Genomic DNA, 27960 nt, shown 5'->3' with positions numbered 1-27960 from the left:
GTGGAAAACAGTATGGAAATTTCTCAGAAAACTAAAAATAGACTTACCATATGCTCCAACAGTCCCACTCCAGGCATATATCCAGAGGCAACCTTAATTCAAAAAGACACCTGCACCCCAATGTTCATAACAGCCCTATTTACAATAGCCAAGACATGGAAACAGCCTAAATGTCCATCAACAGATGACTGGATAAAGAAGTTGTGGTGTGTGTGTGTGTGTGTGTGTGTGTGTGTGTGTGTGTGTGTGTGTGTGTAATGGAATACTACTCAGCCATAAAAAAAATAAAATAATGCTATTTGCAGCAACATGGAGAATGTCATTCTAAGTGAAGTAAGCCAGAAAGAGAAAAAAAAAATCACATGATATCACTTATATGTGGAATCTTAAAAAAAAAAAAAAAAAGTAAAACTTATGCAATATATACCCTATTTAAAGACCACTAACTGTGGATCATGTTAGAACAGCAGGATCTGTTCTTAAAGCCTTCTAATTATAATATTAATATTTGTGACTGTAAGAGGTAAGTGTGCCTTATAATTCAGATAGCTCTTATCTAAAAATAGTTTGAAGAAAACTCAGTGGGGAGTGGGCTTCCTATTCAGAACTCCATGTCTTCTCACCTTCTCTGTTCCATCTCCTATTTCCATAGGTTCTGCCACAGGCACCCTACCTCCCACAGGTGTTATCTTTCTCTGACTACATCTCACGTCCAAAAGACCACACTAGCATCCTCCATTTTGACAAGGATGAAGTTGAGAACACCTGCCGGGTCCTGATCATCGATGACTCCCTCTATGAAGAGGAGGAATCCTTCAGCGTTTCACTGAGCCTGCCAACAGGAGGGCAACTGGGGGCCAGATTCCCCACTACCAATGTGGTTATCCTCGCTGACCGTGATGATGGTAAGTCCATTTCCTTCTTTCCATTCTTGGCAATAACTACCTTCTTCTCATACTTTCCCTCAACAGTTGAAAGACAAATCTAGCTTAAATGATCTTTTAAAAGGAATTTTTTTTTAATTGAAGTCAGTTACAATGTATCAGTTTCTGGTGTATAGCACAATGTCCCAGTCATGCATATACATACATATATTTGTTTTCATATTCTTTTTCATGAACGGTTATTACAAGATATTGAATATAGTTCTCTGTGCTCTACAGAAGAAATTTGCGTTTTTATATCTATTTTTATATTTAGTGGCTAACATTTGCAAATCTCAAACTCCCAAATTTATCCCTTCCCACCCCCTTTCCCTGGTAACCATAAGATTATTTACCATGTCTGCTAGTCTGTTTCTGTTTTGTAGATGAGTTCATTAGTGTCCTCTTTTCTTCTTTTTTTGATTCCACATATGAGTAATATCATATGATATTTTTCTTTCTCTTTCTAGCTTACTTCACTTAGTAATGACAATCTCTAGGTCCATCCACGTTGCTGCAAATGGCACCATTTTCTTCTTTTTTATGAGTGAGTATAAAGGAATTTTCGATACTGTTCCTTTTCCAAAGGTGCTGAGTAGCCTTTCAAATACACAGATATCACCAACACTAAGGACAACGTAGCAGTGCAGGAAGATTAAATATTTGTATATGCGTTTGTTCAAATAAAAAAAGCACATCCCAAAGAAGAGACCTAAGACTGATAAGGAAGCTGAGAAGAGGACCTAGATTAGGTATCTGATCACCCACCAGGACTGCCCCACAAGGACACTCATCTTCACAGGACAGGGAGCCTCCCTCACAGCAAATACATGAGTCTTCAGATGGTCTAAGGGTACCATGGAGCTCCATATGTAGGCATCCAGACTTCTCTTCCAGCCCCACCTGGCAGGGATTTTGGCTCCAGTCCCATCTGAAACTCAGAGCTAGAGAAGAAGAGAGGGCTCCCCGCTGCTCAAACCCAACCCCTCCCACCCTCAGACTCAACAAGAATCAAGCCCAGTATTATTTTCTTAAGTCTCAATTGCCTTTTCTACAAGAAGCACTCCTAAGAGAAAATATTGATGAAGGTGGGGCCAGGATCAGACTATTTCATTACTAGTCTCAAATTAGGTTGCCCACTTCATCTCCCCAACATGTGTCTGCCAGGACTTGAGGGCTGTGAGTTGCTGTGTTCAGATCTAGGCAGGATTGGACTGGTCTCCGATTACAGAGCCCAGGTTTGTGTGATACAGCACAGAGCTTCCATGAGGCGAGAGCTATGTCAAGAGATAAACCAGATCGAGTCGAGGTTGGAGAGTGTATATACTCTCTAGTTGGGGATGGCCAAATGTATCATATATTAAATTGTTCTAGAACAAAGGAAAATATGAGTGAGATTAAAGTTCGTTTGTTTTTAGTTAGTTTAGTTGGTCTCCTAAATGCGTTTGCTTGTTGATATCACACCTGTGGACAAGATCTCAAAATGTACAATAGGCCAGTTTTGGTCCACTGAAAAAAAGTTGTCAAGCACTAAGTTCAGTTCCAAAACATATTTTCACAAGTATCAAGGGCTAGGAATAAGTATAGACCCTGAAGTCTATGTTCTGTTCATCGTGTACTTTCTTTTCAAAAATTGCCCCGTTAGATTTAAGATAGTGATTGTTTTTCTTAAAATAAGGTGTAGGAATTTTCAGTATACGCCATAGAAATTTAGCATTTGTATTAGATTTTCTGTTACACCAAAGAGAGATTAGGGAGTGTCTACTAAGACTATTAACCTTGACTATGTAGTTTTTTGGAAAGAGAAATGTTACAATCTTATATATAAATTATCTGTTGTTTTCCCCACAGAAGAAAAGGAGGCTCTGAGTAAATTTAACTGGTTTTGACTTCTGAAAAATCACTGCATAACCAAGAAAAGAATGACAATATGGTGTGATGTGGTGTTTGAAGCCTAATTGAAAGACGAGATTTTTTTTCGAAATATCAGGGTTAGGATTAGGATTATGGCTAGCGTACCTACCTCTTACTGAGACGTCAGGAAAGGGTTACCTGGACCAAGTTCTAAAGACCAAGAAGTTGTTAGGCAGGCAAAAGAGAAGAGAAAGAAGCAAAGTTATGGAGGCAGGGACTTTTTTTTACACTGTTCTATATTCTCTTCTTCATAGTAGCTCTTTCCTTTATGACTACTTCTCAGTTTTCTATAGTGATGTGGAATTAACATGAAAAAGTTGACATCTGTATCCAAATAGCTTCAAATTCCTCTTCCCTTCACTGCCACACCTTTTCCTGAAGCCAAAGAGTGATGCCAGTACCATATCAGTTCTCTTTCCCTGCCGGACCTAGTTATAGTCAAAGTACGCAAGGGAAGAAATGGGAGAGAAAGGAAGGAGATTGGGGAGGGAGATGATAGAGTGAGGAAAGGTTGAACTGGGGGCTCTTGAATCTGGGGTACCACTACCTGTCCAGGTAACCTTGGGCAGGTGAAGGTATAGAGGTTCCGTTTCCCACTCCATAAAATAAGGAGGTTTCAATGGGTTATCGCCTGAGATCCTTCCAACTCTGTCATTTGATCATTCTTGAAGTCATCTTAAGATCTGCAGCACAACCCACACTTACTGAAATGAAGTATCCTGTAGACTATTTGAGTTTTTTCATTAAAATGTTATCATGGACTTTAAAAATCTGTGCCAAAATTTTATTCCTAACAAGTCAGAGAAAGAAAGGAGCTAATCACTGAACTTGAATGGTCTTGTGATTTAAGCTGTTCATTTTGTCTTCTGTTTCTCCAAGGCCTCTCCCTAGTAAACGAATTCTTACTGTTTGACTCATGCTCTGCTTTCCTACTTGGGTGCTGGGAGACCCCAAAATAATGTGTCCATACCCTACATAGTCTTTTATGCTTTAACATTTTCCAAGCATACACTGCATTACACTTTGATAAAGAATTTGATTTTGTGTTTTAAAATCATCCCCAAAAATTAAAGCAAAAGAAAAGAATAAGATTGTACACTTTGCTATAAGCTTAGAAAAAGCCAGTGTCCTCTGATTGACACCCTCTCCTTAAAGGAGACTCCACATGGACAGCAACTTCATAAGCAGGATATTGTTTGATGAGCGTGGGATCCTAGCAACACCATCAAGTCAATAGAACCAACTCTGTCTTGAGCAGAAACAACAGAATGGTCTTGTGATTTAAGCTGTTCATCTTGTCTTCTGTTTCTCCAAGGCCTCTCCCTAGTAAATGAATTCTTACTGTTTGACTGTCCTAGACCCTCACGGTCCATAGTCAAAATATTCTTTCTCTTAACATGGCTGAAAACAAGCAGCCCATTCTTTACGTTCTTTTGGTTGCGTTCTCTTTCCTAGGTTCCATGCAGAGTGAATGTGAGCTGAAACAGTTGGTCATGCTACAGATGTGACCGTAACTTACCTAGCCCCCGTCTCCTGAAGCTGCAAGGTGACATTACCGTAAGCCCAGCATGACTCTACCCAGTGACTGCCCTGTAACATCTCAATCTCCAGGGTCAGAATTAATGTCCATTTCAGATACTAGTTCTGCAAACTATGAAGGTGTGATGTCCTCCATCCCCCTGTTCAGGTGCCCCACAGGCACCCATTTACCCACTGTCCTTGGATGACTTCTATGGGTGCTGCTTTAGTCTCTAGACTATAGATAGTCACAGATTTTGCCACTCATGATGCTAATGGTTCCTTTGAATGGTGCCATTTATTTTGGCCTTGAGGAAACAATCACAGTGATTATTAGCTTGATTATACTGCTACTTGATTATAGTCTTTTGGAAGCGAAATGACAATTTCCCTAATTCAGTTTTTAAGCATTAAGCATTGATCAGATTCTAACTCATGGTGTATCATGGGAAGCAGTTTAGTTGTCCTTTCAGCCAGAGATAAAAATGTGTGTCTGATGAAATGGACAATTTAAGAAAAAAATTGGGGAAAGTGCACATTTTCCAGGGTCAGGATTTTACATGTAATTTGGCCCTGTCTGAGCACTTGTTAAATACCGCTAATGCTTTCTTCGTGCAGAAGTGTCAAGTCCATCATCTGGTAGCAAAAGCACATTTTCCTTTGGGCCAGGTGATGACACAATATCCAGCAGCCTAACGATGTACCCCAGCAGCTCCAGGGTTGGAATTAGGATGAAATGTTTTTGTTCTATTTAGCTAGACTCTGGGAAATGTTTGGCTTCCTTAAACAGAGATCAAATAGCCCCTTGTCAAATAGATCACCTGCAGGAATGCCTCTGTAAAAGCAATTGCCAAGGGATAGTGCTAAGAAAAGAAATGGTACGGGCAGAGGCAACCTAACAACCGAGGACCCTGCACTGCCATGGGACCCATTATTAAAAAAAAATCAGCTCCTGAGGGGAGAGGCCACAGAATATGGCCAATCAGTGTTAGCTGAACATATGCTCCTTAGACTTCACATGCATGCACCTGGCTTAAGACGCTAGCTTCCACCTGCCCAGTAACAGGGGCAAGATGGAGCTGAGGGCACTTGTTAATTACCACTGTGTGTCTGTTCTGTATACGAACACTTTATAGCAGGTCCCTGCTTATCTGCTGAAGACATTTCCTTCCATTTTCAGGATGTGATTTGAAAACTCTTGTAGTCTGCCACAAAAAAAAAAAAATGATGTCATTTCACAGGGGGCTATTAATTTTGTCCTGAAGAAATAAGATTTTTATAACATGCATAAAATTTGCCTATAAAGATTGCCAGCTAGATTAGTGTCTTTGTCATTAAATGGACGTCTAACACAATGGTGATGGATTTAAGAAAACACTGTAAGGGAAAATTATGCATAAACAAAGTGTCATTTTGGCAAAATCAGCACATCCAACTTTCTTTTAAAATGTGGTTAATACTGTTGCTATGGACCAAGATAAACTTCAGCACATTAAGTGTTTTTTTAATAATAATTCCCCTCATTTACTTTTGTCCTTTTCTGCTATTATAAAATTTATATACGGTGAATGCACATATTGTAAGTGTACCACTGGATTAATTTTGATGGTTACAAGTACCTGTGTAAATACTACATAGTCAAGAATCTTTCCATCACGTCAGAAAGCACCCTTGTTCCCCTTTCTAATTAATTCTGTCCCATGTTTGGATTTTTGTTACCATAGATTTATTTTCCCCAGTTTTTGTACTTCATATAAGTGGAATCATAGAGGGTTGACATTTTTATTTTTCTGGCTTCTTTAATTCAACACTTTAATTTTCAACAACTTTAATTCAACTGTGAGATTCATTTAAATTGTTGCATATACCAGTGTTCCTTTTTTTAAGTCCCTGTCTAGAATTCCAGTCTGCAACTTCTGCATCATCAGCATCCCCCACCAGCATGATACCTTTGTTACAATTCATGAACCTACATCGACACATCATTATCGCCTGGAGTCCATAGTTTACATTAGCTTCACTCTTGGTGTTTGAGTTTATGTGAGTTTGGACAAAAAAAAAAAAACCATGTTTTTAAAACTTGAAAGACATGTTGCTGTGCTGTAAACCCCAGGAAACCATTCGGAAAAATGAGTATCATTATGTCTTATAAGGCTAGTTATATTATAATACAATTGTTACAGGCTTTAAAAGTAGAAAATTTTTATTTCAGTTCTTATTCTTCAACTTGGGTACTTTAGTCCAATTTATGCAGCTTAAGTTTCATAAGATGTATTTTGGTTGTTTTGCCACTGTTACTTGCATGTATCTTAAATTTCTGGATATGCAGTGCTGCGTTTGACATTGTGATCACTCATATTTTCCAGTTTGCTTTAATCTCTTGATTTTCCTGGATCTACTCCTCTCTCTTCATCAGTCTCTCTCTCTTTTTTTTTTTTTTTTTTTTTGAGCTCCTTCCCCTCTGCCAGTCTCCCTAAGGGTTGATATCCCCACTACAGTTCTCTTTACTCATTCACTTTGTATGGTCATACCATCTAATACAGGATTGACCACAACTTCTGTGCTTAGGACCCCCAAATCTCATCTGCAGCCCTGATCTGGTTTTTGAACTCCAGGTTCACACATGAAAGCCTTTCTAACCCTGACCAAGACTGTTTCCCCTCCTATATTTCCAGCTGAGTTAATGATGGTCCCACCCTCACACCTGCAGGGCATCCCAGAAGCCACCTACATCCACTCACTGGCTGCTGCTCAGGACACTTACCACATCTATCTCTTCCACTCCATCCCTAGTACGTGCATAGTTCAAACCACCCTCAGGTCTCACTTGGATAATTGTGATTACTTCCTAATCAGCAGCCCTAACTCTTCCTTAAATCTGTGGCTCCCACTGAAGTTAGACAGGTGTAGAGAAAACAAAAAACCAGCCACCTTACCACTGCTTAAAATTGGTTCCCACATTCTACAGAGAGTCTAGAAAGTGAAGGTCCCATCTGCTTAAAATGGATCCAGGTTTCTGCAGGATCTGGCAGGACTTTCCTCTCTAAACTCATTCTCTGCTTTCCTCCACTCTCACCTGACACATTTCTAAGAAACACACTCTTGTTTTCCTCCCAAAATGCTAGGATTTTTCATGTTTCTGTGCCTTTTTTCATATTAGCCGCTGTTTGGAACATTCCTCCCACCTTTCTCATTGGTCAATTCCTATTTATTCAAGTCCAGCACAGTGTTATTTCTCTTAAGCCTTCACATTCTGAGCCTCTAGATGGGTTCCTCCTCTTGTCAAAGCACTCAGGGTTTAGCTGATTGGCATTGATGTGGCTGTTCTGTTATGTGAGAAACACCTCAACAGCAAGGATGCCCAGCTCTGTACATCCCCAGTAACTAGCACAGTTAGAGCACATAGAGAGGATGCTCAACAGGTGTCTCTTTAACTGAACTAAAAAAAATTAAATTTGATTTCATGAAGCCAGATGCGGAAGAACTGATGTTGACTCATAGGACATTGCCTCTTTCTTTTCAAAAAATTCAGAAAATATTTAAATAAGCTGTTCTAGAATTTTTCTAGAGACTAACTTTACAAGTTTGTTTCTAGAATCTATTTTTTCTTCTGAAATAACTGAAAAAAAAATTCTCCTATTCTCCACCTTTTGGCATCTATCCTGATCCAAGTAGTTTGACCAAGTTTACCAATAAGTTTGTCACTTCACCTGCAAGTCCATTTTGGATCTTGGCATGAAATTTTTCTGAATCTGGACATTGAATTCATTTTTAATGATGGTTATATCTCTTTTGAAAGCTTCACTTCCTGCCTTGTCACATTTCTCCTTCCTATTTCCATTTAAAGAACAGTCTCTTTTGAAGGAGATAAAAACCCATCCAAGGGTGTGGAATCCATTTAACAGAAATATGATGTGGCCAAAACGTCATACTCTCAGAATTGCCCGCCCTTAAGGGTTATTGCCAGTATCTCAGTTTTCTAGACAGGGCGAGGGTGAGGACGACCTGGAGGTGCTGCCGGGCTGCACAGAGCTGCCCTTTCCTCTCTGTCACCACATCTCCTGTTGCTCAATACACAGAGCATCTTGGAAGAGTTTCGTGATTTTTCTTCTAAGTGACATTGTCCTCTTCTTATATCTTGTATCTTACTGTATTCAGAGAGGCTTAATTCTTACAATTTTTCTCTGAACAGTGATGTAATAACTCAATTTTTAAAAAAATCTTTCTTAGCTCTCTCCCTTCCCCAATACCAGACAGAATAAATTCTCTGCTTAAAAAAAAAAAAAAAAAAAAAAAAGAGCAGATAGCTTTGTCCAAACTTAAAAAAAAAACTTTTGTAATAAGTTCAAAGTATATCAAAAGTAAGTTAAGACGATCCACTTGATAAATTCCTGAGCACGTGTAACACACCAGCCCACCAGATGATGTGTTCCTAAGGGTGCAAAGTCATGTGGGATGTGGTCCCTGATCTTGAGATGTCTGGAGGGCTCTGACAAAAACGCACAACAGTGTGTTGGAATGGTGGCTTTAACATGATAGCTTTTCAAATTGGCACTAAATCACAAGAGGGGGTCCTATGGAGACCATCTGAGATACAGTGAACGGGGTCTGGTTCTACCTGGAAAATCTCAGTGTAGGAGATAAACTTACTGGCTGCTTTGACAGATGAGCAGAAGAGAGAGACTACATTAGGGTTAGGCAATATTCCTAGAGTTTATCAAGGAAAAGGATGCAGGAAGGTTGCAGTGGACCAGATGTAAGCCATGCATGCGATAGAGAGCCAGGATGGACCTGTCTTAGCTCTTGTCCAAAAGCGCCACCTAGAGGGATGAACAGTCCCCAGCACGAGCACTGCCAAGTGCTAATGGTTGAGGAAGGACTAAGTGACCAGCCAGAATAGAGATGCAGTCATCTTCATCAAGGGAGCTACAGGTGAGAAATTCCCAACTATGGGAGTGAGAGATCTCCAGAGAGGACACAGAAGTGCCCATGAGAGACAGAATCTGTTTTCTTCCATCTTCTAAGACCAGGCCATTACAAATAATAATAATAATAATAATAATAATAATAATAATAATAATAATAATAATAATAATAATAATAATAATAATAATAATACCATTAAAAATTGTAATAATAATAATAATAAAGGGGTGCAGAACTCAGTGGTAGAGCATTGCTTAGCATTCTTGAGGTCCTGGGTTCAATCCCCAGTACCTCCATTAAAATAAAAAACATTGGGGAGAGTTTGATATTTGCAAATATTAACTACTATATGTAAAAATAGATTTTAAAAATTTCTTCTGTATAGCACAGGGGACTATATTCAATATCTTGAAATAACCTTTAATGAAAATATGTGTGTGTGTGTATATATATATATATATATGACTGAGACATTGTACAGTACACCAGGGATTGACACATTGTAACTGACTGTACTTCAATTAAAAAAAAATTAAAAGGCCAGGGAGTATGGTCACCATGATGATACCTGTCAAGAAAGACCTTTCCTGCTGCTCTTGCGTCTCCTCCCTCTTTCCTGCCCCAAGCTTGAAGGTATCAGAAACATCCATGAGCAACATTGGGAAGATGGAATGAAAGTTCTGAGTCAGAAGAGAAGATGACCCCATCCTTCTCTGAGTGCGGACCTCTCACCTGCGGTGCACCTGAGGCGAGCAACTAGCAGGTGTGACCAGTCACCATAGTTAGTGATGCAAAGTGTCCGAGGAGCACAGGGTAAGGGATGACTAACCTCTTGAAGGAAGTATGGATGGCTTCCCAGAGCACGTCACTCTTACTCAAGGTCTTACAGAATGGGGAGAAGTGTGTGAAACTGGCACATTGAACAGAGAGTTCCAGCTTAGAGAACACAACCAGCCAAGATGGAGGCCAAGATGACTCCAAGACGGAACCGAGAACCACACGCTGTCCTGGATGCATGTGAGCTGTTCAGTGTCACTAGGACACAGAACACAGTGTCAGGTGTGGTACCTGAGAACTCCAGAAAAAAACAGACTCAGGTCAGATCATGAGAGCTTTTGTATACCGTGGTAAAACTTTTAGTAAAACTCTCCACAACATTAAGGGATCTATTTTAAAAATATATCCTGAGCAAATAATACCTATTAAATTTGATTTCTACCTTCCAAAATTTAAATGTAATTCTGACGTGCTTCTCTGTTGTGTTCTACTTGCAAAAGTGTCATCTCTCTAATGTGGATTTTCTCTCTACTGTGTCAGGGATCATTCCTCTGTGGTGAAGCTGCTTTCCTGGGGTTTACCTTGTTGTTGTTGTTTTTTTTTCTGCCTCTGGATTTCACAGTCCAAAAAAAATGGTCATTTCAAAACCTTTTTCGTGGCAGTACATCCAGTGTTACAGCTAAACCTTGTGCTGTGAAAGGTCAGCTAAGTCCATAGGCTGCTTTTTGGAATGTGGAGAAGCGGATGGATGGGTATATCTGCTTGGCCAAATCTTGGCTTTTCCTCCCATTGGAAGCTGTGTTTCTCTCTCCCACCCACCCTCAGAGCCTGTTGCCCACCCTGGCTTCCTTCAGCCTTCTCTTTCTAGGGGGACCTTCTTTACTTCTGGGGGTAGCATTTCCAGCATCTCAGCTGATAGGATACCTCAGATTTCTGTCTATCTTTGTGATAAGCAAATATTAGGGGAAAGGGCACGGCAGTCCCTGGATTCAGAACCCTGGCTGGACTGTCCCTTAACACAAAGAGCACTTCTCTCCTGAGAAAAAGCCTCCTAAATTCTTCGCCGTCTTTTCCTCAACAGCAGCTGACTTGCCTGACTGATGGCTAGTTGGCCAGTTTTCCCCAACTGAGAAATTTCTTTTTGCAGTGGCGACCTCTTAAAGGAGAACAATGAGTGGAATTCTAAGTAACTTTATCACACTACACATCCTGGAATCAAAGTTACGGCGTGAGACTCCTTGACGTGTTTTTTTTCCCCTGTGTTTTGTTTGTTTCTCCTCGAGCCTGTGGGATCTGTCAGGTCTGATGATTGTGACAAACACCCAGGGCCGAAGGAGACAGGGGGCCTGGGAGGCTGAAGCATTCTTAGTTTGTCCTTTGGTGTCTCCCTAGAGCCTGCCCTGCACTTTGGGGATGCTGAGTATCACGTCTATGGAAGTGCTGGCTCCGTGGAGGTGTGTGTCTGGAGGACGGGCACTGACCTTTCCCCAGTGTCCTCTGTCACCGTGCGGTCCAGGAAGACAGAGCCTGCATCAGCAGAAGGTGAGAGGGATGTTTAAATAAAGTAAGCTACAAAGAGAATAGGGTACAACACGGGGATTGTAGCCAATATTTTATGATAGATACAAATGGAGTATAACCTTTAAAAAAAAAAGAAATATGTTTAAAAGATATTAAGGAAAAAAATAGCTCTCATTTTTTTAAAGCATGTAAGCAGTTGGGTGAGTCCTCAAAGGGAAAAGGAAACAAATAAAAGCAGCTGATTTGAAAATGGGGGTAAAAAATGTACAATTACCCAGATGTGCGTCTAGGGCGAAGTCCCATCCGTCAAGTGTAGCATGCCAAGTCTGTGTCAGTGGGCTCTGATTTAAAGTTTCTCCCACCTGAGCACAGAGAATGACTTCTGCTGTTTATAAAATAAAGAGAATATTCAAACAGTAGCCTTTACAATTTATTTGTTAACCACTTGCTTGTCATGGGCCCAAATTAATTTTCCAGAGTTGAGAATATTTGTAGATACTGTAAGCAGATAAGAAACACTATTTCAGACCAAGGCACACTGGGATGGCTGAGCAGGTCCCAGCTCCTGGGAGAATCCAGGCATCTTTTAACCCTGGAAGGGTAGGAGGGTTTCCCTCCTGATTCTTGGGCATTTTTCTTGGCTTCAAGCATCATGTCCTCACATCTCACTCACTGTACCTTTCTTGATATAGAAAATCAAGGTCTGGTTGGCAGTGGGGCTAAATGGTTCTGAATACCACTTCCTCTGGTAAGCCTGTCAGCTGCTTTACCAGGAAAACACACACAGACACACACACACACACACAGAGTAGGATTCAGCAGGAAGAGAAAAGGAAATTTCCATCTACATTGTCCCTCACATTTTCTCATTTGCCAACAGAGACATTGTAGTCTCCTGGGATATGGAAGGTGAGCCTAGCTCAGGACTAACATCATATAGATCCAAGACACACGAGAGTATTTTAAGATAGAAACTAAAATAAAAGCACAAATCCTGCAAATAAAATCCAGCAATCTAAAAACCTACACTAAGTGACAAGACACAAAGAGAAAATTTATCAATGAAAATGTGAACCCAGTTTCAGCATGTATGCAGAAATGGTCAAGGAAACTAAAGACAACTGGTTAGGTTTCCAGCCCAGAGCTTGCCCTTGGGAGAATTAACATGTAATACCACTTCATTGAGGGTGTTCCATCATGTTGTACGTGACACCAGTGATGGTCCTTAAGAGTTCTTTTGTTATTATTGTTTTGCTTTTTTTTTTTTTTTGCTTTCCTTCCTTCCTTTTTTTCTTTTGTTTTCTTAATTTTCTTTCTTTATTAAAATTTTTTTAATTTTTAATTTTTAAAATTCAAGTCTTTATTTTTAAATTTTTAGTTATTTATTATTTATTTTTATTTTATTTATTTATTTATCATTTTCTTAATTTTCAGACACAGCTGTTTCTCACTTTGTAAGGATTTGTGGAAACAAAAGAGAATAGACCAACTGGCTCACTGGACTTTTTTGTTTACGGTGGAGGAAAAAAATTAAAATTTATTTAGATAAATCCCCTTGCATACAAATAATGACGCTCCTGCTGGCTCTCAGGTAGGGATGGATTAATAATCCATGCTCGAGGTGGTGATTTGTGGGTTTAAACAGGAGACACGCAGAGGTAGCAGTTTAGACTTGGTTATCAGTAGAATCTAGTAAATACTTGACGTCTGCTCAGGTGGGTTAATTAACAATAATAATTATGTGTCTGCATTTATAATATATCATTATTTATTACATAAATGATAATTATAATTTCTGTGCACTGAATGCCTACTGTTTGCCAGAGTCTGTGCTAACATCTTTGCTATATTATCTCTGATCTTCACAACAACCTTGTAAAGTAGCAAAAATTATCCCCATTTTGCAATTAAAGAAATTGAGACTCAAACAGATGAAACCACTTGTACAAGTAAGCACTGGAATTAAGATCTGAACCAAAGTGCATAGGATCCCAAGCCCTCTTTCCCTTACTCTCCTGCCTTGGTAATTTTCACGATAATCTCATTTTGTTTTTTCTTAATGTAATTATTTAATGGCTTTAAAAATTTTTATCCAACTCCAAACTTATAGCAAAGTAACAAATACAGTACAAACATTTTTTTTTCCCTGAACCCTTGAGAGTAGGTTGACAGTCAACCTGGAACCATCTCTTCAAACACTCAGAATGCAATTCCTACGAAGACATTCTCCTCTATAACCACAACACAAGCATAAAATCAGGAAATTAACCCATACGTTACCACAATCTAATCTTCAGACCTCATTCAAATTCCACCAGGTGTTCCCCCAAATCATTCTTTATATAGCAAAAACAAAACAAAACAAAAACAAAACAAAACAAAACAAAAACAAAACAAAACAAAACAAAAAAAAAACAGTACAGTGTTACCCATTGTATTTAATTGTCAAGTCATTTAGTTTTCTTCCATCTGGAGCAGATCCTTGCCTTTCCAAGACTTTCATGACTTTGATATTTTTCAAGATTACAAACCAGTTTTGTAAAATGTCCCCCGTTTTGGGCTTGTCTGATGTTTGAGCAGGAATGTCCCAGAGATGATACTGTGTTCTCTTTGCATTCTATTCAATGGCACAGTTTCAATTTATCCAACTACTGATGCTGTTAACTTTGATCACTTGGTCAAGGTGATATCTGCCAGGTTTTTTTTACTATGAAGTCACTTTTCTTCTTGCAGTTAATACATCTCTTATGGAGACATACCTTGACACAATGTAAATACGCTGTTTCTCCATTTATTTATATCACTCAGGGTTTCCTATTTTATTCTATTGATTAGAATTTGTCATTACTTTTGATGATTTTTAAAATAAGTAGCAAATGGGGCTATACGATCAGGTGAGCCAGCTTGCAAAATGATTAATAACCCAGAAAATGGCAGCAACTTCACGGCTGATAAAATGGAGTGGAATGTTGTAAAGGTAAACCAGATTATCTGGCAAAGATGAACGAGTGAAACCTAATCAAAAGTCATGATCATCATCTTAACCGTTCCAAATAAAAAAGAGAAGTTCTTCCACTACAAATTGAAGTTGCCTTCAGAGAGCCTTCAGTCTGTTGGTGGGATTTTGGTGGAAGCGCTCAGAAGGTGATGGCTTGCACTGGTGAGGATGGCACATGGTCACAGATGCATGGCTATTGTGGCATTTGGTAGAATATGGAAATTTCCCCTTTCTGGGGATCAAGTCCACAGAATATGATTCTGAGAGTGCTGTGTACATAGGAGAATGATTCAGACCTTCCATTTTTTTCTCTGAAGGAAAACTTATGACGGTGAATCCTACAGTCTCACTCTTGGCTTTTCCTTTCCCACTAGCTGGAATAGACTACGTTGGCATCAGCCGAAATCTGAATTTTGCTCCAGGAGTGCACATGCAGATATTCCGAGTGACAATCCTTGAAGACCTGGGAGAGCCCATCTTGGAGGGTCCAGAGAGGTTTGAATTATTTCTCGAGATGCCTATAGGTGCGGTGCTTGGAGAACCAAATAAAACCACCATTTTCATCAGTGACATCATCACTGACCGTAAACAAAGTGCTTGTCATTCCCTTGAGTGAAAGACTTCAAGGGAGAAGAAAGAGCCAAAACATGTCCCCTAATAACACAGTTTCTAGATCTTAGCAGTTCTGGGATATCAATGATACTGTACTGTCATTTGTGTTATATCTATTCTGGTGATATGTGCAAATATAGTTTATGTAACTGTACAAATATATATATATACACACACACAGAGAGAAAGTATTGAACCCAGAAATGATCAATTAGTCTGTGCTCTTTGTGTTTTTCCATTTTCTTTTACTTTGTTACTAAGGCCAGTGAACCCCACTGTCATCAATTAAATCAACAGTTAAAAACAAAAGGATGGACCTTTTTTCGCTGATTGATGCTGGACAGAAAGCACTCTTCAACTATAGATATACCACCATCCTCTTTCAGTTTCCTTACTGACATTTGCAGATAAGCCTAAATCTCCTTTTTTCCAATTGCTCGATCTTCCTCCACTACAAGCCTTAATCGGAGCCACTTAGAAGGGAAATCCTTTCATCGACTCTCTCTTCTCTTGCAAACTCCTTTTTAAAGAGGATAATAAATGAGAAAGTGATAAAAATGCAAGTACCACAAGGGAGAACAAGGAAAAGTTGAAGAGTTGTATAATCCCCAAACTGCCCAATTATTTCTTTACTCATTTTAAGTGGACAGTGTAATTAACCATGAATACATTTCAGCTAATACTACGTAAATTAGAGTTTTCAAAATATTTTGAAATATTTTGAAAACCACATCTTTGTGCCCCATCATTATATTTTAGGCATTTCTTGTAAAAAACATTTTTAAATTTGTATTTTAGACATGACTTAATCTGTTCTCAAGCCAACATAGCACGTGATAAAAACCGTTTCAAGAAGCCAGTTCCTGAAATATGGAGCAGGAGATAAGAAGGCTGTTGACCTCCACGGGGTCTGCATGTAGAGGTAAAGAAGTCTTCTCTCGCATCAGCCCAAGTTTTGCTTCATTCGTGGACAACATCACCTTCCCCCACCAGAGAGGAGACCTTTCCAAACTACTTCCCATCTCTTCACCTCATGTCTCCCTCTGTAAAATGAGAGTTTGCACTCCATTTCTGTTAAGATCCCTTCCAATTCTAATTCCTGTCTGGGCAAATATCTACTAACAGAAAGTCACGCTCCCTTGTCTTGCATTTTGTCTGACTACTAGGATCAAATGTCTTTTAAACTCAATTATATTCAACCAACATTTTTGGGGGGCTTCTCCAACATGTCAGAGAGATATGGACTCTTCATAAATGTTTAAAGAAGAAGGAGGAGGAGGAGGAAAGGAGAAAGGAGAAGAAATAATGAGAAAACTACGTCCTGGCCAGGATGATTCTCAGATACATCCAACAGATCCTACAGATGTCCTGACTCAGTTCCCAAATGAAACATCCATCTTGACCTCTCCAATGAGTACTTCCATGCCCAGGAGAAGTTCACATCATCAGCCTTGTATTTAAAAAAAAAAAAAAAGCCATGGAGAATTCTATTTTGCACCTGAAATTAATCCCAGTCTTTCAATGTTTTGCAGAAAATCACTCTTTTTCTTGTTCTGTCTTTTGTTAAGGAATTACGTTCAGATAAATGCAGTGTTTCCATCTTTTTTTCTGGGTGATGTTCGCCACAGTGCTTTCTATGAAGTCAGCCTGTTCCACTCCCAGTTTCCTCCCAGTAACTCATGCCAGGGGTAGCAAAACTAAGTCTTTTAGGCTTCTTCGGATAAAACCTAGGGTATTCTAGATACCACCTGTGGTGTACTCAGCAGCTGGGTAATGAAAGTGATGTAATGGCTTAAAAGAGAGAAAAATGGCTCATTTCCTACCAAGAATGGAATTACATACTATGGAAAATTGGGCTCATTTTCCGTCCTTGTGTATTCTTCCCCAATGTTAACATTTTTATGGAGAAAAATATATATACTTTTTTTCTCACTTAATATTTTAGTTTTCTTAGGGATTTGGAAGGCATAATGGAGATGTACCAGGTGCTCCATGCAGTCATTGTCACTGTGTAAACTCTAAATGGAAAGGCGTTGTACTTTTCATTCCGGTACCAGGGCCCAATTTAAGGAGCCCACATACAGGGTGAATGAAAAGGACAGGCAGCTAAGGGCAGTCATTTCCCGGAGCGGAGACGTCAGTCACGGGTCCTCACCCACCACCACACCCGCCAGGGCTCAGCCTAGGTGACCATGGGCTACGAGGGGCAGCCCAACACTGATGACTCCACAGTCAGTCTTCTGCCAGGTAAGCATCCTAAAATGTATTTGTCTTTAGGCACCACCACATTGCTCCTCCTAGCCTTACTTATAATAATGAATCATTATAAGCAACCTAAACGTCCAATACTTAGGAAACAGTTAACTGAATTATGAGCCATCCACTTGATAGCATGGGATGGATTCTAGATTATCAGTGATCGCATTGCTATTGCAGTCCTTAAGAAAGACTAAAAGGACATCCCTCCAGCAGATAAGAACTTTGTGTTAGAGTAATGAGATTATTGGCCATTTTTTCTCCCCAAACTTACTCTATAGTTATATTGATAAATATATGTGTTCAGTAGCAAGTTGTTTACACCAGAAATTGATACAACATTGTAAACTGACTATACTTCAATTTTAAACAGAACAAATATAGCAACTTCCTGCTATTTATGAAATTAAGGAGATTAAACAGGTTGTAATGACCTCTCGCTATTATATTATCACAACTTGTGACAGAATTACAACATTAAGTCTGACTCTAAAAAAATAAGCCAGACGCCAAGAGGTATATGCAGGTCACCAAAACTAAGTACAGGAGAAATGAAAAGAGGAAAGAAGGGTAAGTGGAGTTCAGAAGCTGGGCCTCACCAAATGTATCTCTAAACATAGTGAGGTAGGAACAAAGGAAACAAAACAAACAGAATTTGGCAGGTGTAGTAGGCTGAGTAACGCCCGCAGAGAATTCAGGTCCTAATTCATGGAACTGTGAATTCTACCTTCTATGGGAGAAGCATGTTTGCAAGTGGGATTAAGCTAAGGATCTTGGGGTGGAAAGACATTCCTAGATGAGACCTAACTGTATTGACAAGCGTCCTCATGTGAGGGAACTGGTGGTGACACGTGGAAGAGGAAGAGGCGAGGTGACCGCAGAAGCAGAGATTGGAGGGACAAGCCATGGGAGGCCGGCAGCCCCCTGAGTCTGGCAGAAGCAAGAAATGAATTCTCCTCAACAGCCCCCTTGAAGGAGTGCAGCCCCACCCCAAATCCCCACTGCGATTTTGTCCCAAGGATGCTCGTTTCAGACTCCTGGCCTCCCGAAGAGAGGCTATGGGAGAGGAAACATCTGCTGTTTAAGCCATCAAGACCATGGTAATTGGTTACAGCAGCCACGGGAAACTCGTACCACCGGCAGTTAGAGATCAGCAGAGCTGCAGATGTTGGCAGAGACAGCAAATGAAGAAAACTAGAAAACCCACTCAGAGAAGCCAGGCAGAGCCCGGCACTCAGTGATCTTTGTACACAAACTCAAGGCCCAGACCTGAAGACATGACTCGGTTCATCTTCCCAAGGTGACCCTTGGCAGGCAGCTTTAACATATACCATGTCATGGGGGTGGGTATGGCTCAGTGGTAGAGTGCATGGTTAGCATGCACGAGGTCCTGGGTTCAATCCCCAGTTCCTCCATCTAAATAAATAAATAAACATAATTACCTCCCCTTCCCCCACAAAAAAATAGGGAAGGAAAATTTAAATTTTATGCACACACACACACACACACACACCATGACATGAAAGCAGTATGAATTCCAACCTCAGCTGCGGTTAAGCTGTATTTAGAAAGAAGCCGTACTGGTCCAGTGTGAAGAATCCTAGTAACCTTAGTATTAAAAAATCCAGTGATTTCAAGACTGTAGAACAAGACTCCGAACTTGGAGCATGATGGAAGGAAAAAATATATGTACATTTCTCTCTATAGATGTAGGTCCTCCTCTAGGTGTCCCTCCGTAAGTTGAATTAATAATAATCACTCATTCACCGATTTCACTTATTTTCTTTTTCTTTCTTTCTTTTTTTCTTTTTGGTTGAGATGTAACTGACACATAACCATTACATTGGTTTCAGGTGCACAATGTAATGATTCGATATGTGTATTTATTGCAAAATGGTCACCATACTAAGTCTAGTTAACCAGCCTTACTTCTTGACCTGAGGTTCGGCTGTCATCTGAAAGACCAGCACTTCCGACAGCTTCGCTCTTGGCATTGTGGCACGTCTTGACACTATGATATGCCAGCTGAGAAGCAGAAAACACCCATGTGGTAAATTTCGTGGACGATGCAATTTATGAAAAAGATGAAGAGTTCACAGCCTTTTATTTGACTCTCAGAAAAGAAGCACCACCTTGGGAGCTGCAGTTGGGGACCCCAGCGAGGCCCTGGTCAGGATGGAGGATGAAGAAGACAGGGAGATTTTAGTTACTTTCTACTTTCAGGGCTGGTAGGAAATACCAAAGTCAGGAGCTAGAAATTCACAAATTAAAGAGGTGTTGATCAACACATGTTCTAAGTCTAGATATAAGAATTAAGTTGCACATACCCTGCCTGAAGATGGAGAAACTATTTTATAGAGCCATTATTAACCGTTTTTCCCACATGAGATTTTTTTCCTACACAATTTGAGAATCCACTAGTTCTCTAAACATGACCGTAGGAATGTCTCTATAGGCATGCATTGTCCAAATTGTAAATGGAATCATAACTTGGAGCAGAACTTAATTAACCCTATTACACTCCATTGTGAGGGTTCACACAAAGGACAGCTCAGCCGCTTCTGGGGGAAACCACAGTCCTGTGTCTAAAGCTGGGGTCACCAGAAATCACGCCCAATGGGGATGGTGTTGTCTTTGCGTCCCATTCCTTCCACTGTGCATTTGTTAGCAGCAGTGCTAATGACCAGTATTTTTTTTTTCATAAAGAGGCATTAAGCGTAAAAATGTGAAAAGAAACGTAGGTCTGTGTTTGGATTATTTTCATGTTGCATCTATAATGATCTAGCGTGGAGACACATTGTGAAATCTGTAAGCAGACAGGGCATCTTGGAGGTTTTGAAATGCCAGGCAGAAGGCACGTTCACAAGAGGAACGTGCGAGGATCCTTGCGCTGGCTCAGTAGATGAACGCGTGGGCAGAAAGTGGCAGATGAAAGACGTGTTACTATGTGGGCAAGACAGTAAGCCTTTTAGAGAAAGATTCCCCACACCACACTGAGAGGACCAAAGTCTCAGATCGCATGAGGAAAGGATGTTGTCCCCCTGCGTGTCCTGAGAGGCTGTCTGTCTCATCTGCCACTGAGGTCAACCCCCCAAATGCTGGAGGTCCCCAGGCACTTTATAGGAGGGCCTCAAGAACTGGGGAAAAGCTATTAAAATGAGAAGAGAAATGGTGTGCTGCCTTAGGAAATGAGAAGAAACAATTTCAGGATTTTCACTCAGCGAAGACCAAACCAGCAGCAAGATGTCCATTCATTCAGAGAATACTGTTGGGGAACCCTTTATACCCGAGATGTTTTTTAGGCCCTAGGAATAAAGCAGCAAATAAAGGTGAAGCTTTCAAGCTGAGGAAGAAAACGAAACAGAATCAATAAACTTGTACTATTGGCAAGGAGCATAAAAGCTGTAAAGAGGGAAAAGGGTGAGTAAGGGGATGCAGAATGATCGCGGGGAGGAAGGGGTTAGCTGTGTGGGGAGAGAGGATGGCATTTGAGCAGAGACCGGCCTGGAGGTGGAGTGAGCAGGAGGCCTGAGGGACTGTGCACCAGGCAGAGGAACCAGGTGGCCAGAGGCAGGTCACGAGAGCAGCAGGGAGGCACATCTTTGTGAGTCAGGAGGGGACCCATGGACCTTCCCCAAGTAGAAGAGAACCCAATGGGAGGTAGTGAGCAGTCAGTGAGCAGTGAGGGTGACGTTGCCTGCCTGGTCCCTCAGATGCTGCGGAGAGATGAGGGTGGTCAAAAGCAGACTGGTTAAGAGGCTACTGCAGGAGGTGAGGCAAGAGATGGCTGGACTAGTCAGAGGAGGCTGGTGAGGAGTGGGGGTTTCTGAATAAGCTCTGTGGGGAGAGGTGATGGTGATAGATGGTGATGGATGGGTTCCTGGAGCATCTTCTAAACCTGCATCAGGAAGGTCGACTGTGTCCTCTCACAAGGTCTCCCTGAATATCCCTGTTAGAGATGATCAGCCTGAGTGGGTCATGGATTTGACCTAGAATTGGCATTTTTATTTGAGAAAATTCCCATCTTTTCCTAAAACCAAAATTTAGCTACTTTTAAGTCAAATACACATTGTTTCTCAAATATGCTATAATCTCGTGGGCAAGCCATATTTTTTATCCAAGCTAGAATGCTGAGTAAAGAAGTTTCTTCATCCCTTACAATCTTTCAGATGTCACATTCCTGGAAGGAGACACTGAACATTTTGTTGGAGTTGAGATCTTTTATGATGAGCTGAGGGAAATGGGAGAAGCCCTGACAGTTTACTTAAAACCAAATGACAGGTGATTATCATTTCAATCAATTATAAGGCAAGTGCCCTAATCTTTGCAACTTTTATTATTTTATAATTTAGTGAAATATAATTAACATATTGTACAATTCACCCATTTATAGTACAGTTTTCAGTGGTTTTAGATATATTCAGTGAGTTGTGCAACCATCACACAAATTTTAAAACAATTTCATCACCCCATAAGGAAAGCCCATACCCATTTACAGTTATTCCTCATTTCTTCCCAGCCACCCCCCTGCCCCCAGACTTAGGTGACCACTAATCTATTTTGTATCTCTAGAGATTTGAGTATTCTGGAGCCTTCTTATAAATGAAATCATACAATATAGATTTCATATGTGACTGACTTCTTTCATTTAGCATAATGTTTTCAAGGTTTATCTACGTTGTAGCACATATCAGTACTTCATTCCTTTTATGGCTAAATAATATTCCATTTTATGGCTATACCGTGTTATTTATTCAGTAGTTGATGTTTGGGTTGTTTCTACTTTGGGGCTATTATGAATAATGCTGCTGTGTACAAGTTTTTGCATGGACGTATGTTTTCATTCCTCTTGAGTAGATACCTGGAGAGAAATTACGAGATCATATGAGAGCTCTATGGCTAACATTTTGAGGAACTGTCTCACACATAACCTTTTAACTTTTGCAGTTCTGGTAATCATGTATGGTCAATGGACATTAACTTTTGAGGGCATTTCCCAACTCTTGAATCCTCTATAATTAAGTGGCTCCTTGTGTCTTTTCAATGGAAAAACTTGCATGTGAGTATCCCCTGGTTTTCAGACATCACATTTGTAATGGTAAACCAGGAATTTGAGTTCAAAATTGTAACCAAAAGAAATTCTACCAGTATTTTGTGTTAAGAATATTTTGTTATGTTGCCTTCCTTTCAAAATTGGTGATTCATGTGGTTTCTCTCTATTAACCAAAAGTTTAATTAATTAAAACTGTTCTTAACCCGTCTCTAGAGATTTAGAAGTTTACTTATTGTTTTTAACTATTGTTTGATCTATTTGTTCTTTAAATTTTAAAATGCATGAAAAAATATTTTACTGATGTAAAAAAATTAATGGTGTGACTATCTACAATAGCCAAGACATGGAAACAATCTAAATGTCTGTTGACAGATGACTGGATAAAGAACTTGTGGTATAGTTATACAATGGAATACTACTCAGCCATAAAAATAATAAAATAATGCCATTTGCAGCAACATGGATGGACCTGGAGAATGACATTTTAAGTTAAGTAAGCCAGAAGGAGAAAGAAAAATACCACATGATATCACATGTATGTGGAATATAAAAAAAAAAGAAAAGACAAACTTATTTACAAAACAGAAACAGATTCACAGACATAGAAAATAAACTTTTACAGTTACCAGGAGGGAAGTGGATGGGAAGGGATAAGTTGGGAGTTCAAGATTTGCAGATACTAACTACTATATATAAAATAGATAAACAACAAGCTCATACTGTATAGCACAGGGAACTATATTCAATATCTTGCAGTAACTTGTGAAAGAGAATATCAGAATGAATATATGTATGTTTATGTGTGACTGAAGCATTGTGCTGTACACCAGAAATTGACACAACACTGTAAACTGACTATACTTCAATAAAAATATATATTAAAAAAAATGAGTGCTGTGGACGTGACAGTGCTGTAAGAAGATGAGATTGGCATGCTCCACATTGTGCATCTTCCCTTACTGTGGATATTAATAGTACCTGCATAAACGATTTGACACAGATCACGTATTCTAATTTCCTATAACATCTTCAGTAAAAGAAAAAGTGATTTTGTATCATGTAACTCTTTTTATGTCTATCACCCAACACCAGACCTAACACAAAGGAAGGTCCGAAGACCATGAGTAAATGGGCAAATAAATTGATGACTCCAAGTGTGTGATCAAAGTGCTATCCTGCCAAAAGGAATTTTTCTCAGGCCAGGGTCGCAGCGGGAAAGCAACGGCACACTCAAAAGTGTGCACCTGAAGAGTATGTGATGAGGGTGCTACTGCAGAGGTGCAGGCAAGATTAAAGGAGCCAAGAGGGGCAAAGAAGCACCGAGGGACCAGCGGGAGTCAGGAGCCATTACCACCACGAGGCCTGAAAAGGCAAGGACAGAGCTCTGTGACCAGAATCTGGGAAGGACAATGGCTGGAACCCTGTGGAGAAAAGAGCCACCCAGTAGACACTGTAGGTGCGAGCCAGCCAGAGGAGGTGGTGTCCTGAGCTCTCTGCTCTCCTCTGGCATCTCCCATTGGCCAGGCCCAACAGGAAGCCAGACGGAGGGGAGCCCAGGTGTCCTGGCCCACTGGGGTCACCTTCCGGGACATGAGAGAAGCAGGGATGATAGATCTGGAGGAGATGGACAGAAAATAACCAACTCACAAGTGAACTGGATGGACAACCTCTTCAGGACCTGTGGGCCTCTGACTCTGCAGAAGCTCAGGTGATCGACATTACGAGGACATTACGAGGTAGGAATTCTGCATCTGGCTCTGAAAATCAAAGGGACAAATGATGTAATAAAAGAAGGATGATGGGTTCTTCGATTGGTACAGTCACTTCAGGATCGTCAGTAAACATCCCAGAGCAGAACACTGGTACGATTTAATAAAAAATATAGCAACATACTAGGGCCACATTTTGCCCATTTTGCTGTTTTTGAAGTCACACTTGTGTGTCTCTGTTTCAGGTAGCCAAAGCCATTGTGTACATTGAAAAAACAGTGTCAGAGATGTCACCGTTCCAGCTCTGCCCGAAGTGGTGTCTCCACTCACGTACGATAGCATACCTGCTACCAAAAACAACAGAAGCCCTCCCACTGGTTTCGCACTTGCGTGTGTGACGGCAGGACACATTTTTTTCAGTCCTCTGCTCAACCCCAGCACGCATCAGCCCTCAGCATGTTCACTTGCCCTCCCAGCCAACAGGCACCACAGCTCTGACGTAGACAAAATCTGTCAGCCTCTTGGCCTAGGCTACCCTGATTTTTCTATAATCAGAAATCCTTTAGGGCTCGATTCCTTTCAAACCTCTGACCTTGGTGTCCCCTGGCATTTCAAGCTGTGGATACTGATTCTTCCCAAATGGAAGTAGGGGTGTTTCCCAGCAGGCAGCTGACTGTGACAGGCATGTGTCAAACCAGATCAAAACGGAAACAAGGCATCTCTTCTTCAAGCGTTAGTGATACGCGTTTGAAACATTTTAATGAAAACAAATCTGGTATGGGGTGAAACAGAAAATGTGCCTTGCTAAGACAAGCCACAAACTTTAACCACATTTTGCTCAGCATCCCAGGGTGACGTGTGTTCAGTCTTTTGGCGGTCAGAGCTGCTGTCAGTAGAAACGTTTGGTCCACACAGACATGAACTAAAACAGTGCATCTCTTGCCCCCATTTTTGGTCTCATTTTAGGCTTGTAATCCCAAATCCTCCAACTATGAGAAGATAGGAGCCATCTGCTCGACTGAGAGCACTGGTGACACCCTTACCCTCTGGATCCAGGCTCCCGGCAGCAGGGACGGGGTTGCCAGCCCCATGCAGGAAGTGGACGGACTTCAATACTTTCTTCATGGACACGAAATCCATCACACGCAATCCCATCTGTTTCCAAGCCATCACTGCCAGTGGTGATGTGGGACTTGAGCTGCTGAGTCCAGTTGTCAGACAAAGAGGATGGTGAGTGAACGTCTCCCAAAAGGAACTCCCTTGGCACGAGGGCTCCTTAATGACAAGAGAAACTTACTGCTCAAACCTACAGAGGTTGGTCCATGTCACCTTCATTCTTCATCACTGAAATAATATAACATCTGATTTATGTAAATAAATTTATGTAAAATATCTAAGAGCAGGGAGAGGGTATATAGCTCAGTGGTAGAGCGCATGCTTACCATGCATGAGGCCCTGAGTTCAATCCCCAGTACCTCCACTGAAAAAAAATAAAACAAACAAACAAAAATAAGTATCTAAGCGTATATTAAACTAGATTTGGGGAGATGGATTTTCTTAAGCATACACTTTGCATTTTATTGTATTGTAATAACAAGAGACAGATGGAAGATAGATTTTTTTTTAACTTTCCAAAAGTTTCCAAAATGTTATAGATTTTGTAAACTGGTCCCTACAGCCGCATGAAAAGGAACGTATAATAATAAGTTCTTGCATTTATTTTGAGTTCACCATCAGCCAGGAACTGTGGTAAGTGCTTCCCACACCTTTTCATTTCGTCCTCACACATTTCCTGTCTGGCTTGTATTACTAACTTCAGGTGAAAGAACTGTTTTACAGGTAATGGAACTAAGGTTCCAAGATGTTAGAGGGTTTGTCCAAGCTCATGAGTCAAGATCGCAACTCACTGTGATTCTACAGGTCAAGTTGTCCAGTTCATTCTGTGCCTCCTCACTGTACTGCACGGAAATAAAAACCAGATGTAATCGTGCCCCCAAGTGCTGTGAGATCTGTGTCACCAGACAGTTTTTAAAGATGATCAATATTGCCCTTCCAGTGTCAGGATCAACATATTTCTAATGTCTGCTTTAATAGAAAGCATTATATATATATATATATATATATATATATATATATATATATATATATATATATATATTACACATAATATATCTATATGAGAGATTATTTCAGATTGTACAAGTATTTACAATTGAATTAAGTTCTTTAACTCAAGCAGACACAATGCTGCCAGGAATATATTGACCGAGGAGGAGCCTTGAAAGCCACAGCTCTTGCACCTGTTACAGGGAGTGTTAAACCGAAGGAAGAGCCACTTTCTGGCCACACAGCGTGTGCCTGGTGTCAGCCTGTGAGGCTTTCTCTAAGATGGAACACTCCTGAGACAGTGTGTGTAAGGGCCCAATATCCGATTACCAGCTCGCCATTATCTTCCTTCCAGTGTTCACGTTCATGGCAGGGGATGCCCTAAAGCCCTTGTTGCCATAGATACAGCAGGACTGATCCTGGGATGGAAATTTTTTGATTACGCTGCACATCTTGGGGGAGCTCCCTTTTGGAATATGTTCTATTACTTACAGGCATGAACTCATTTGGAAGAATAGAGAGCTACCTCCAAAAGGAGGTAACCCTAAGTAAAACTGGGGTTGGACAACACTAGTGCATCTGGCCCATGCTGCCTGAAGCCTTAGGAACACACTGGCCCTGGAGTGGCCACATCTTTGCTCCTGCCTGGAGACACCCAGCATCTAGCTTTCCCAGTGTTTTAAACTATGTCCCCAATACGTCTCATTAGAAAGTGAATTATGACAAAGCTGTGAAATAAAGGTTTATATCTCTAGTTTGTAAAAGAAAAAAAAAAACCCAAACAAAAAGATAAACAAACAAAAAACCAAACTAGAGCCATGTAACAATTTGGGGCCCTAATAAATGTTGGTGCCCTGCGTCCAGACACCCCTTCGTCAGCTCTCCCCAGCCGGCTGGCCATTGGAGACCCTTAGTGTTCCTGAGTTTCCCCTTCTTTTTTAAGCCAGTCTGAATAAGAACGGATCAGTTACGTGTGCGTGTGTTTATATAAAATCAACAAATACGAAATCATTTCACTAAACTTCTGTTTGTGTGCTTATGATTTTCTGTGTCCACAGTCATATCGTCCAAGGACTAGAAGAAACTCCAATCCGAGGGTCAGCTGATAACCCAGCAGGACCCTGTGGGGCCTTCCCAAGACAGATTCCTCACACGTACCTTCTGCTGCAGCTGCTCTGTGAAGCACCCAGATAACAGTATCCCGTGCATTTTTCCTGAGTTTTTCAGATACTGAAAACCACCACCAAATGGAAGAAATTAACTACTTGGTGATGGTAAGCACAGAGCCCCAGAACTTCTGGCCCCTTAGGATTGATCCCATCAATCAATCAGGGAACTGTGCACAGCTGATCACATCCCTGGGCTGCCCCTCCCTCAGCCAGCCTTGAAAAGGCTCAGCTGAAACCCTTCCCGGAGTTTGAGGGATTTCTGGGTAGGAGCCGCCATGCGTTCTCCTTGCTGGGCCCAGCAGTAAACCTTTCTCTGCTCCAAACCCTGGCGTTTTGGTGTTTTTTGACCTCACTGTCTCTCAGGCACACAAACGTGCATTTGGTAACAATTTTGGAGAAGACGGCCTGGAGTCTGTGCCCACAGCAGGTCAGTCCTGGTCAGGGGCAGCCCTTCCGTGGGTCCCAGCAGCGGCCGGAG

At 40.8% G+C, this 27960-nt stretch overlaps 1 protein-coding gene and 1 non-coding gene across 2 annotated transcripts in view; both read left to right on the top strand.

Moving 5' to 3' along the window:
- The window catches only part of FREM3 (FRAS1 related extracellular matrix 3), a 75197-nt gene extending 59193 nt beyond the window's left edge, over positions 1-16004 (top strand). The window contains 4 exon segments of the mRNA XM_032464203.1: positions 653-684; positions 686-905; positions 11451-11600; positions 14952-16004. Coding sequence (XP_032320094.1) covers positions 653-684; positions 686-905; positions 11451-11600; positions 14952-15193 — 644 coding nt within the window. The 3' untranslated portion in view covers positions 15194-16004.
- A 9611-nt stretch (positions 16005-25615) lies between these two features.
- On the top strand, positions 25616-25687 carry TRNAG-ACC. Its single transcript has one exon. It is a non-coding gene; the product is annotated as a tRNA-Gly (tRNA).
- Positions 25688-27960: the final 2273 nt, after the last annotated feature.

The sequence above is a fragment of the Camelus ferus genome, chromosome 2 (assembly GCF_009834535.1).
Source record: "Camelus ferus isolate YT-003-E chromosome 2, BCGSAC_Cfer_1.0, whole genome shotgun sequence".
Lineage (NCBI taxonomy): Eukaryota > Metazoa > Chordata > Mammalia > Artiodactyla > Camelidae > Camelus > Camelus ferus.
Note: the sequence above shows the minus strand (reverse complement) of the source record. Positions and strands in the feature narration are given on the sequence as shown.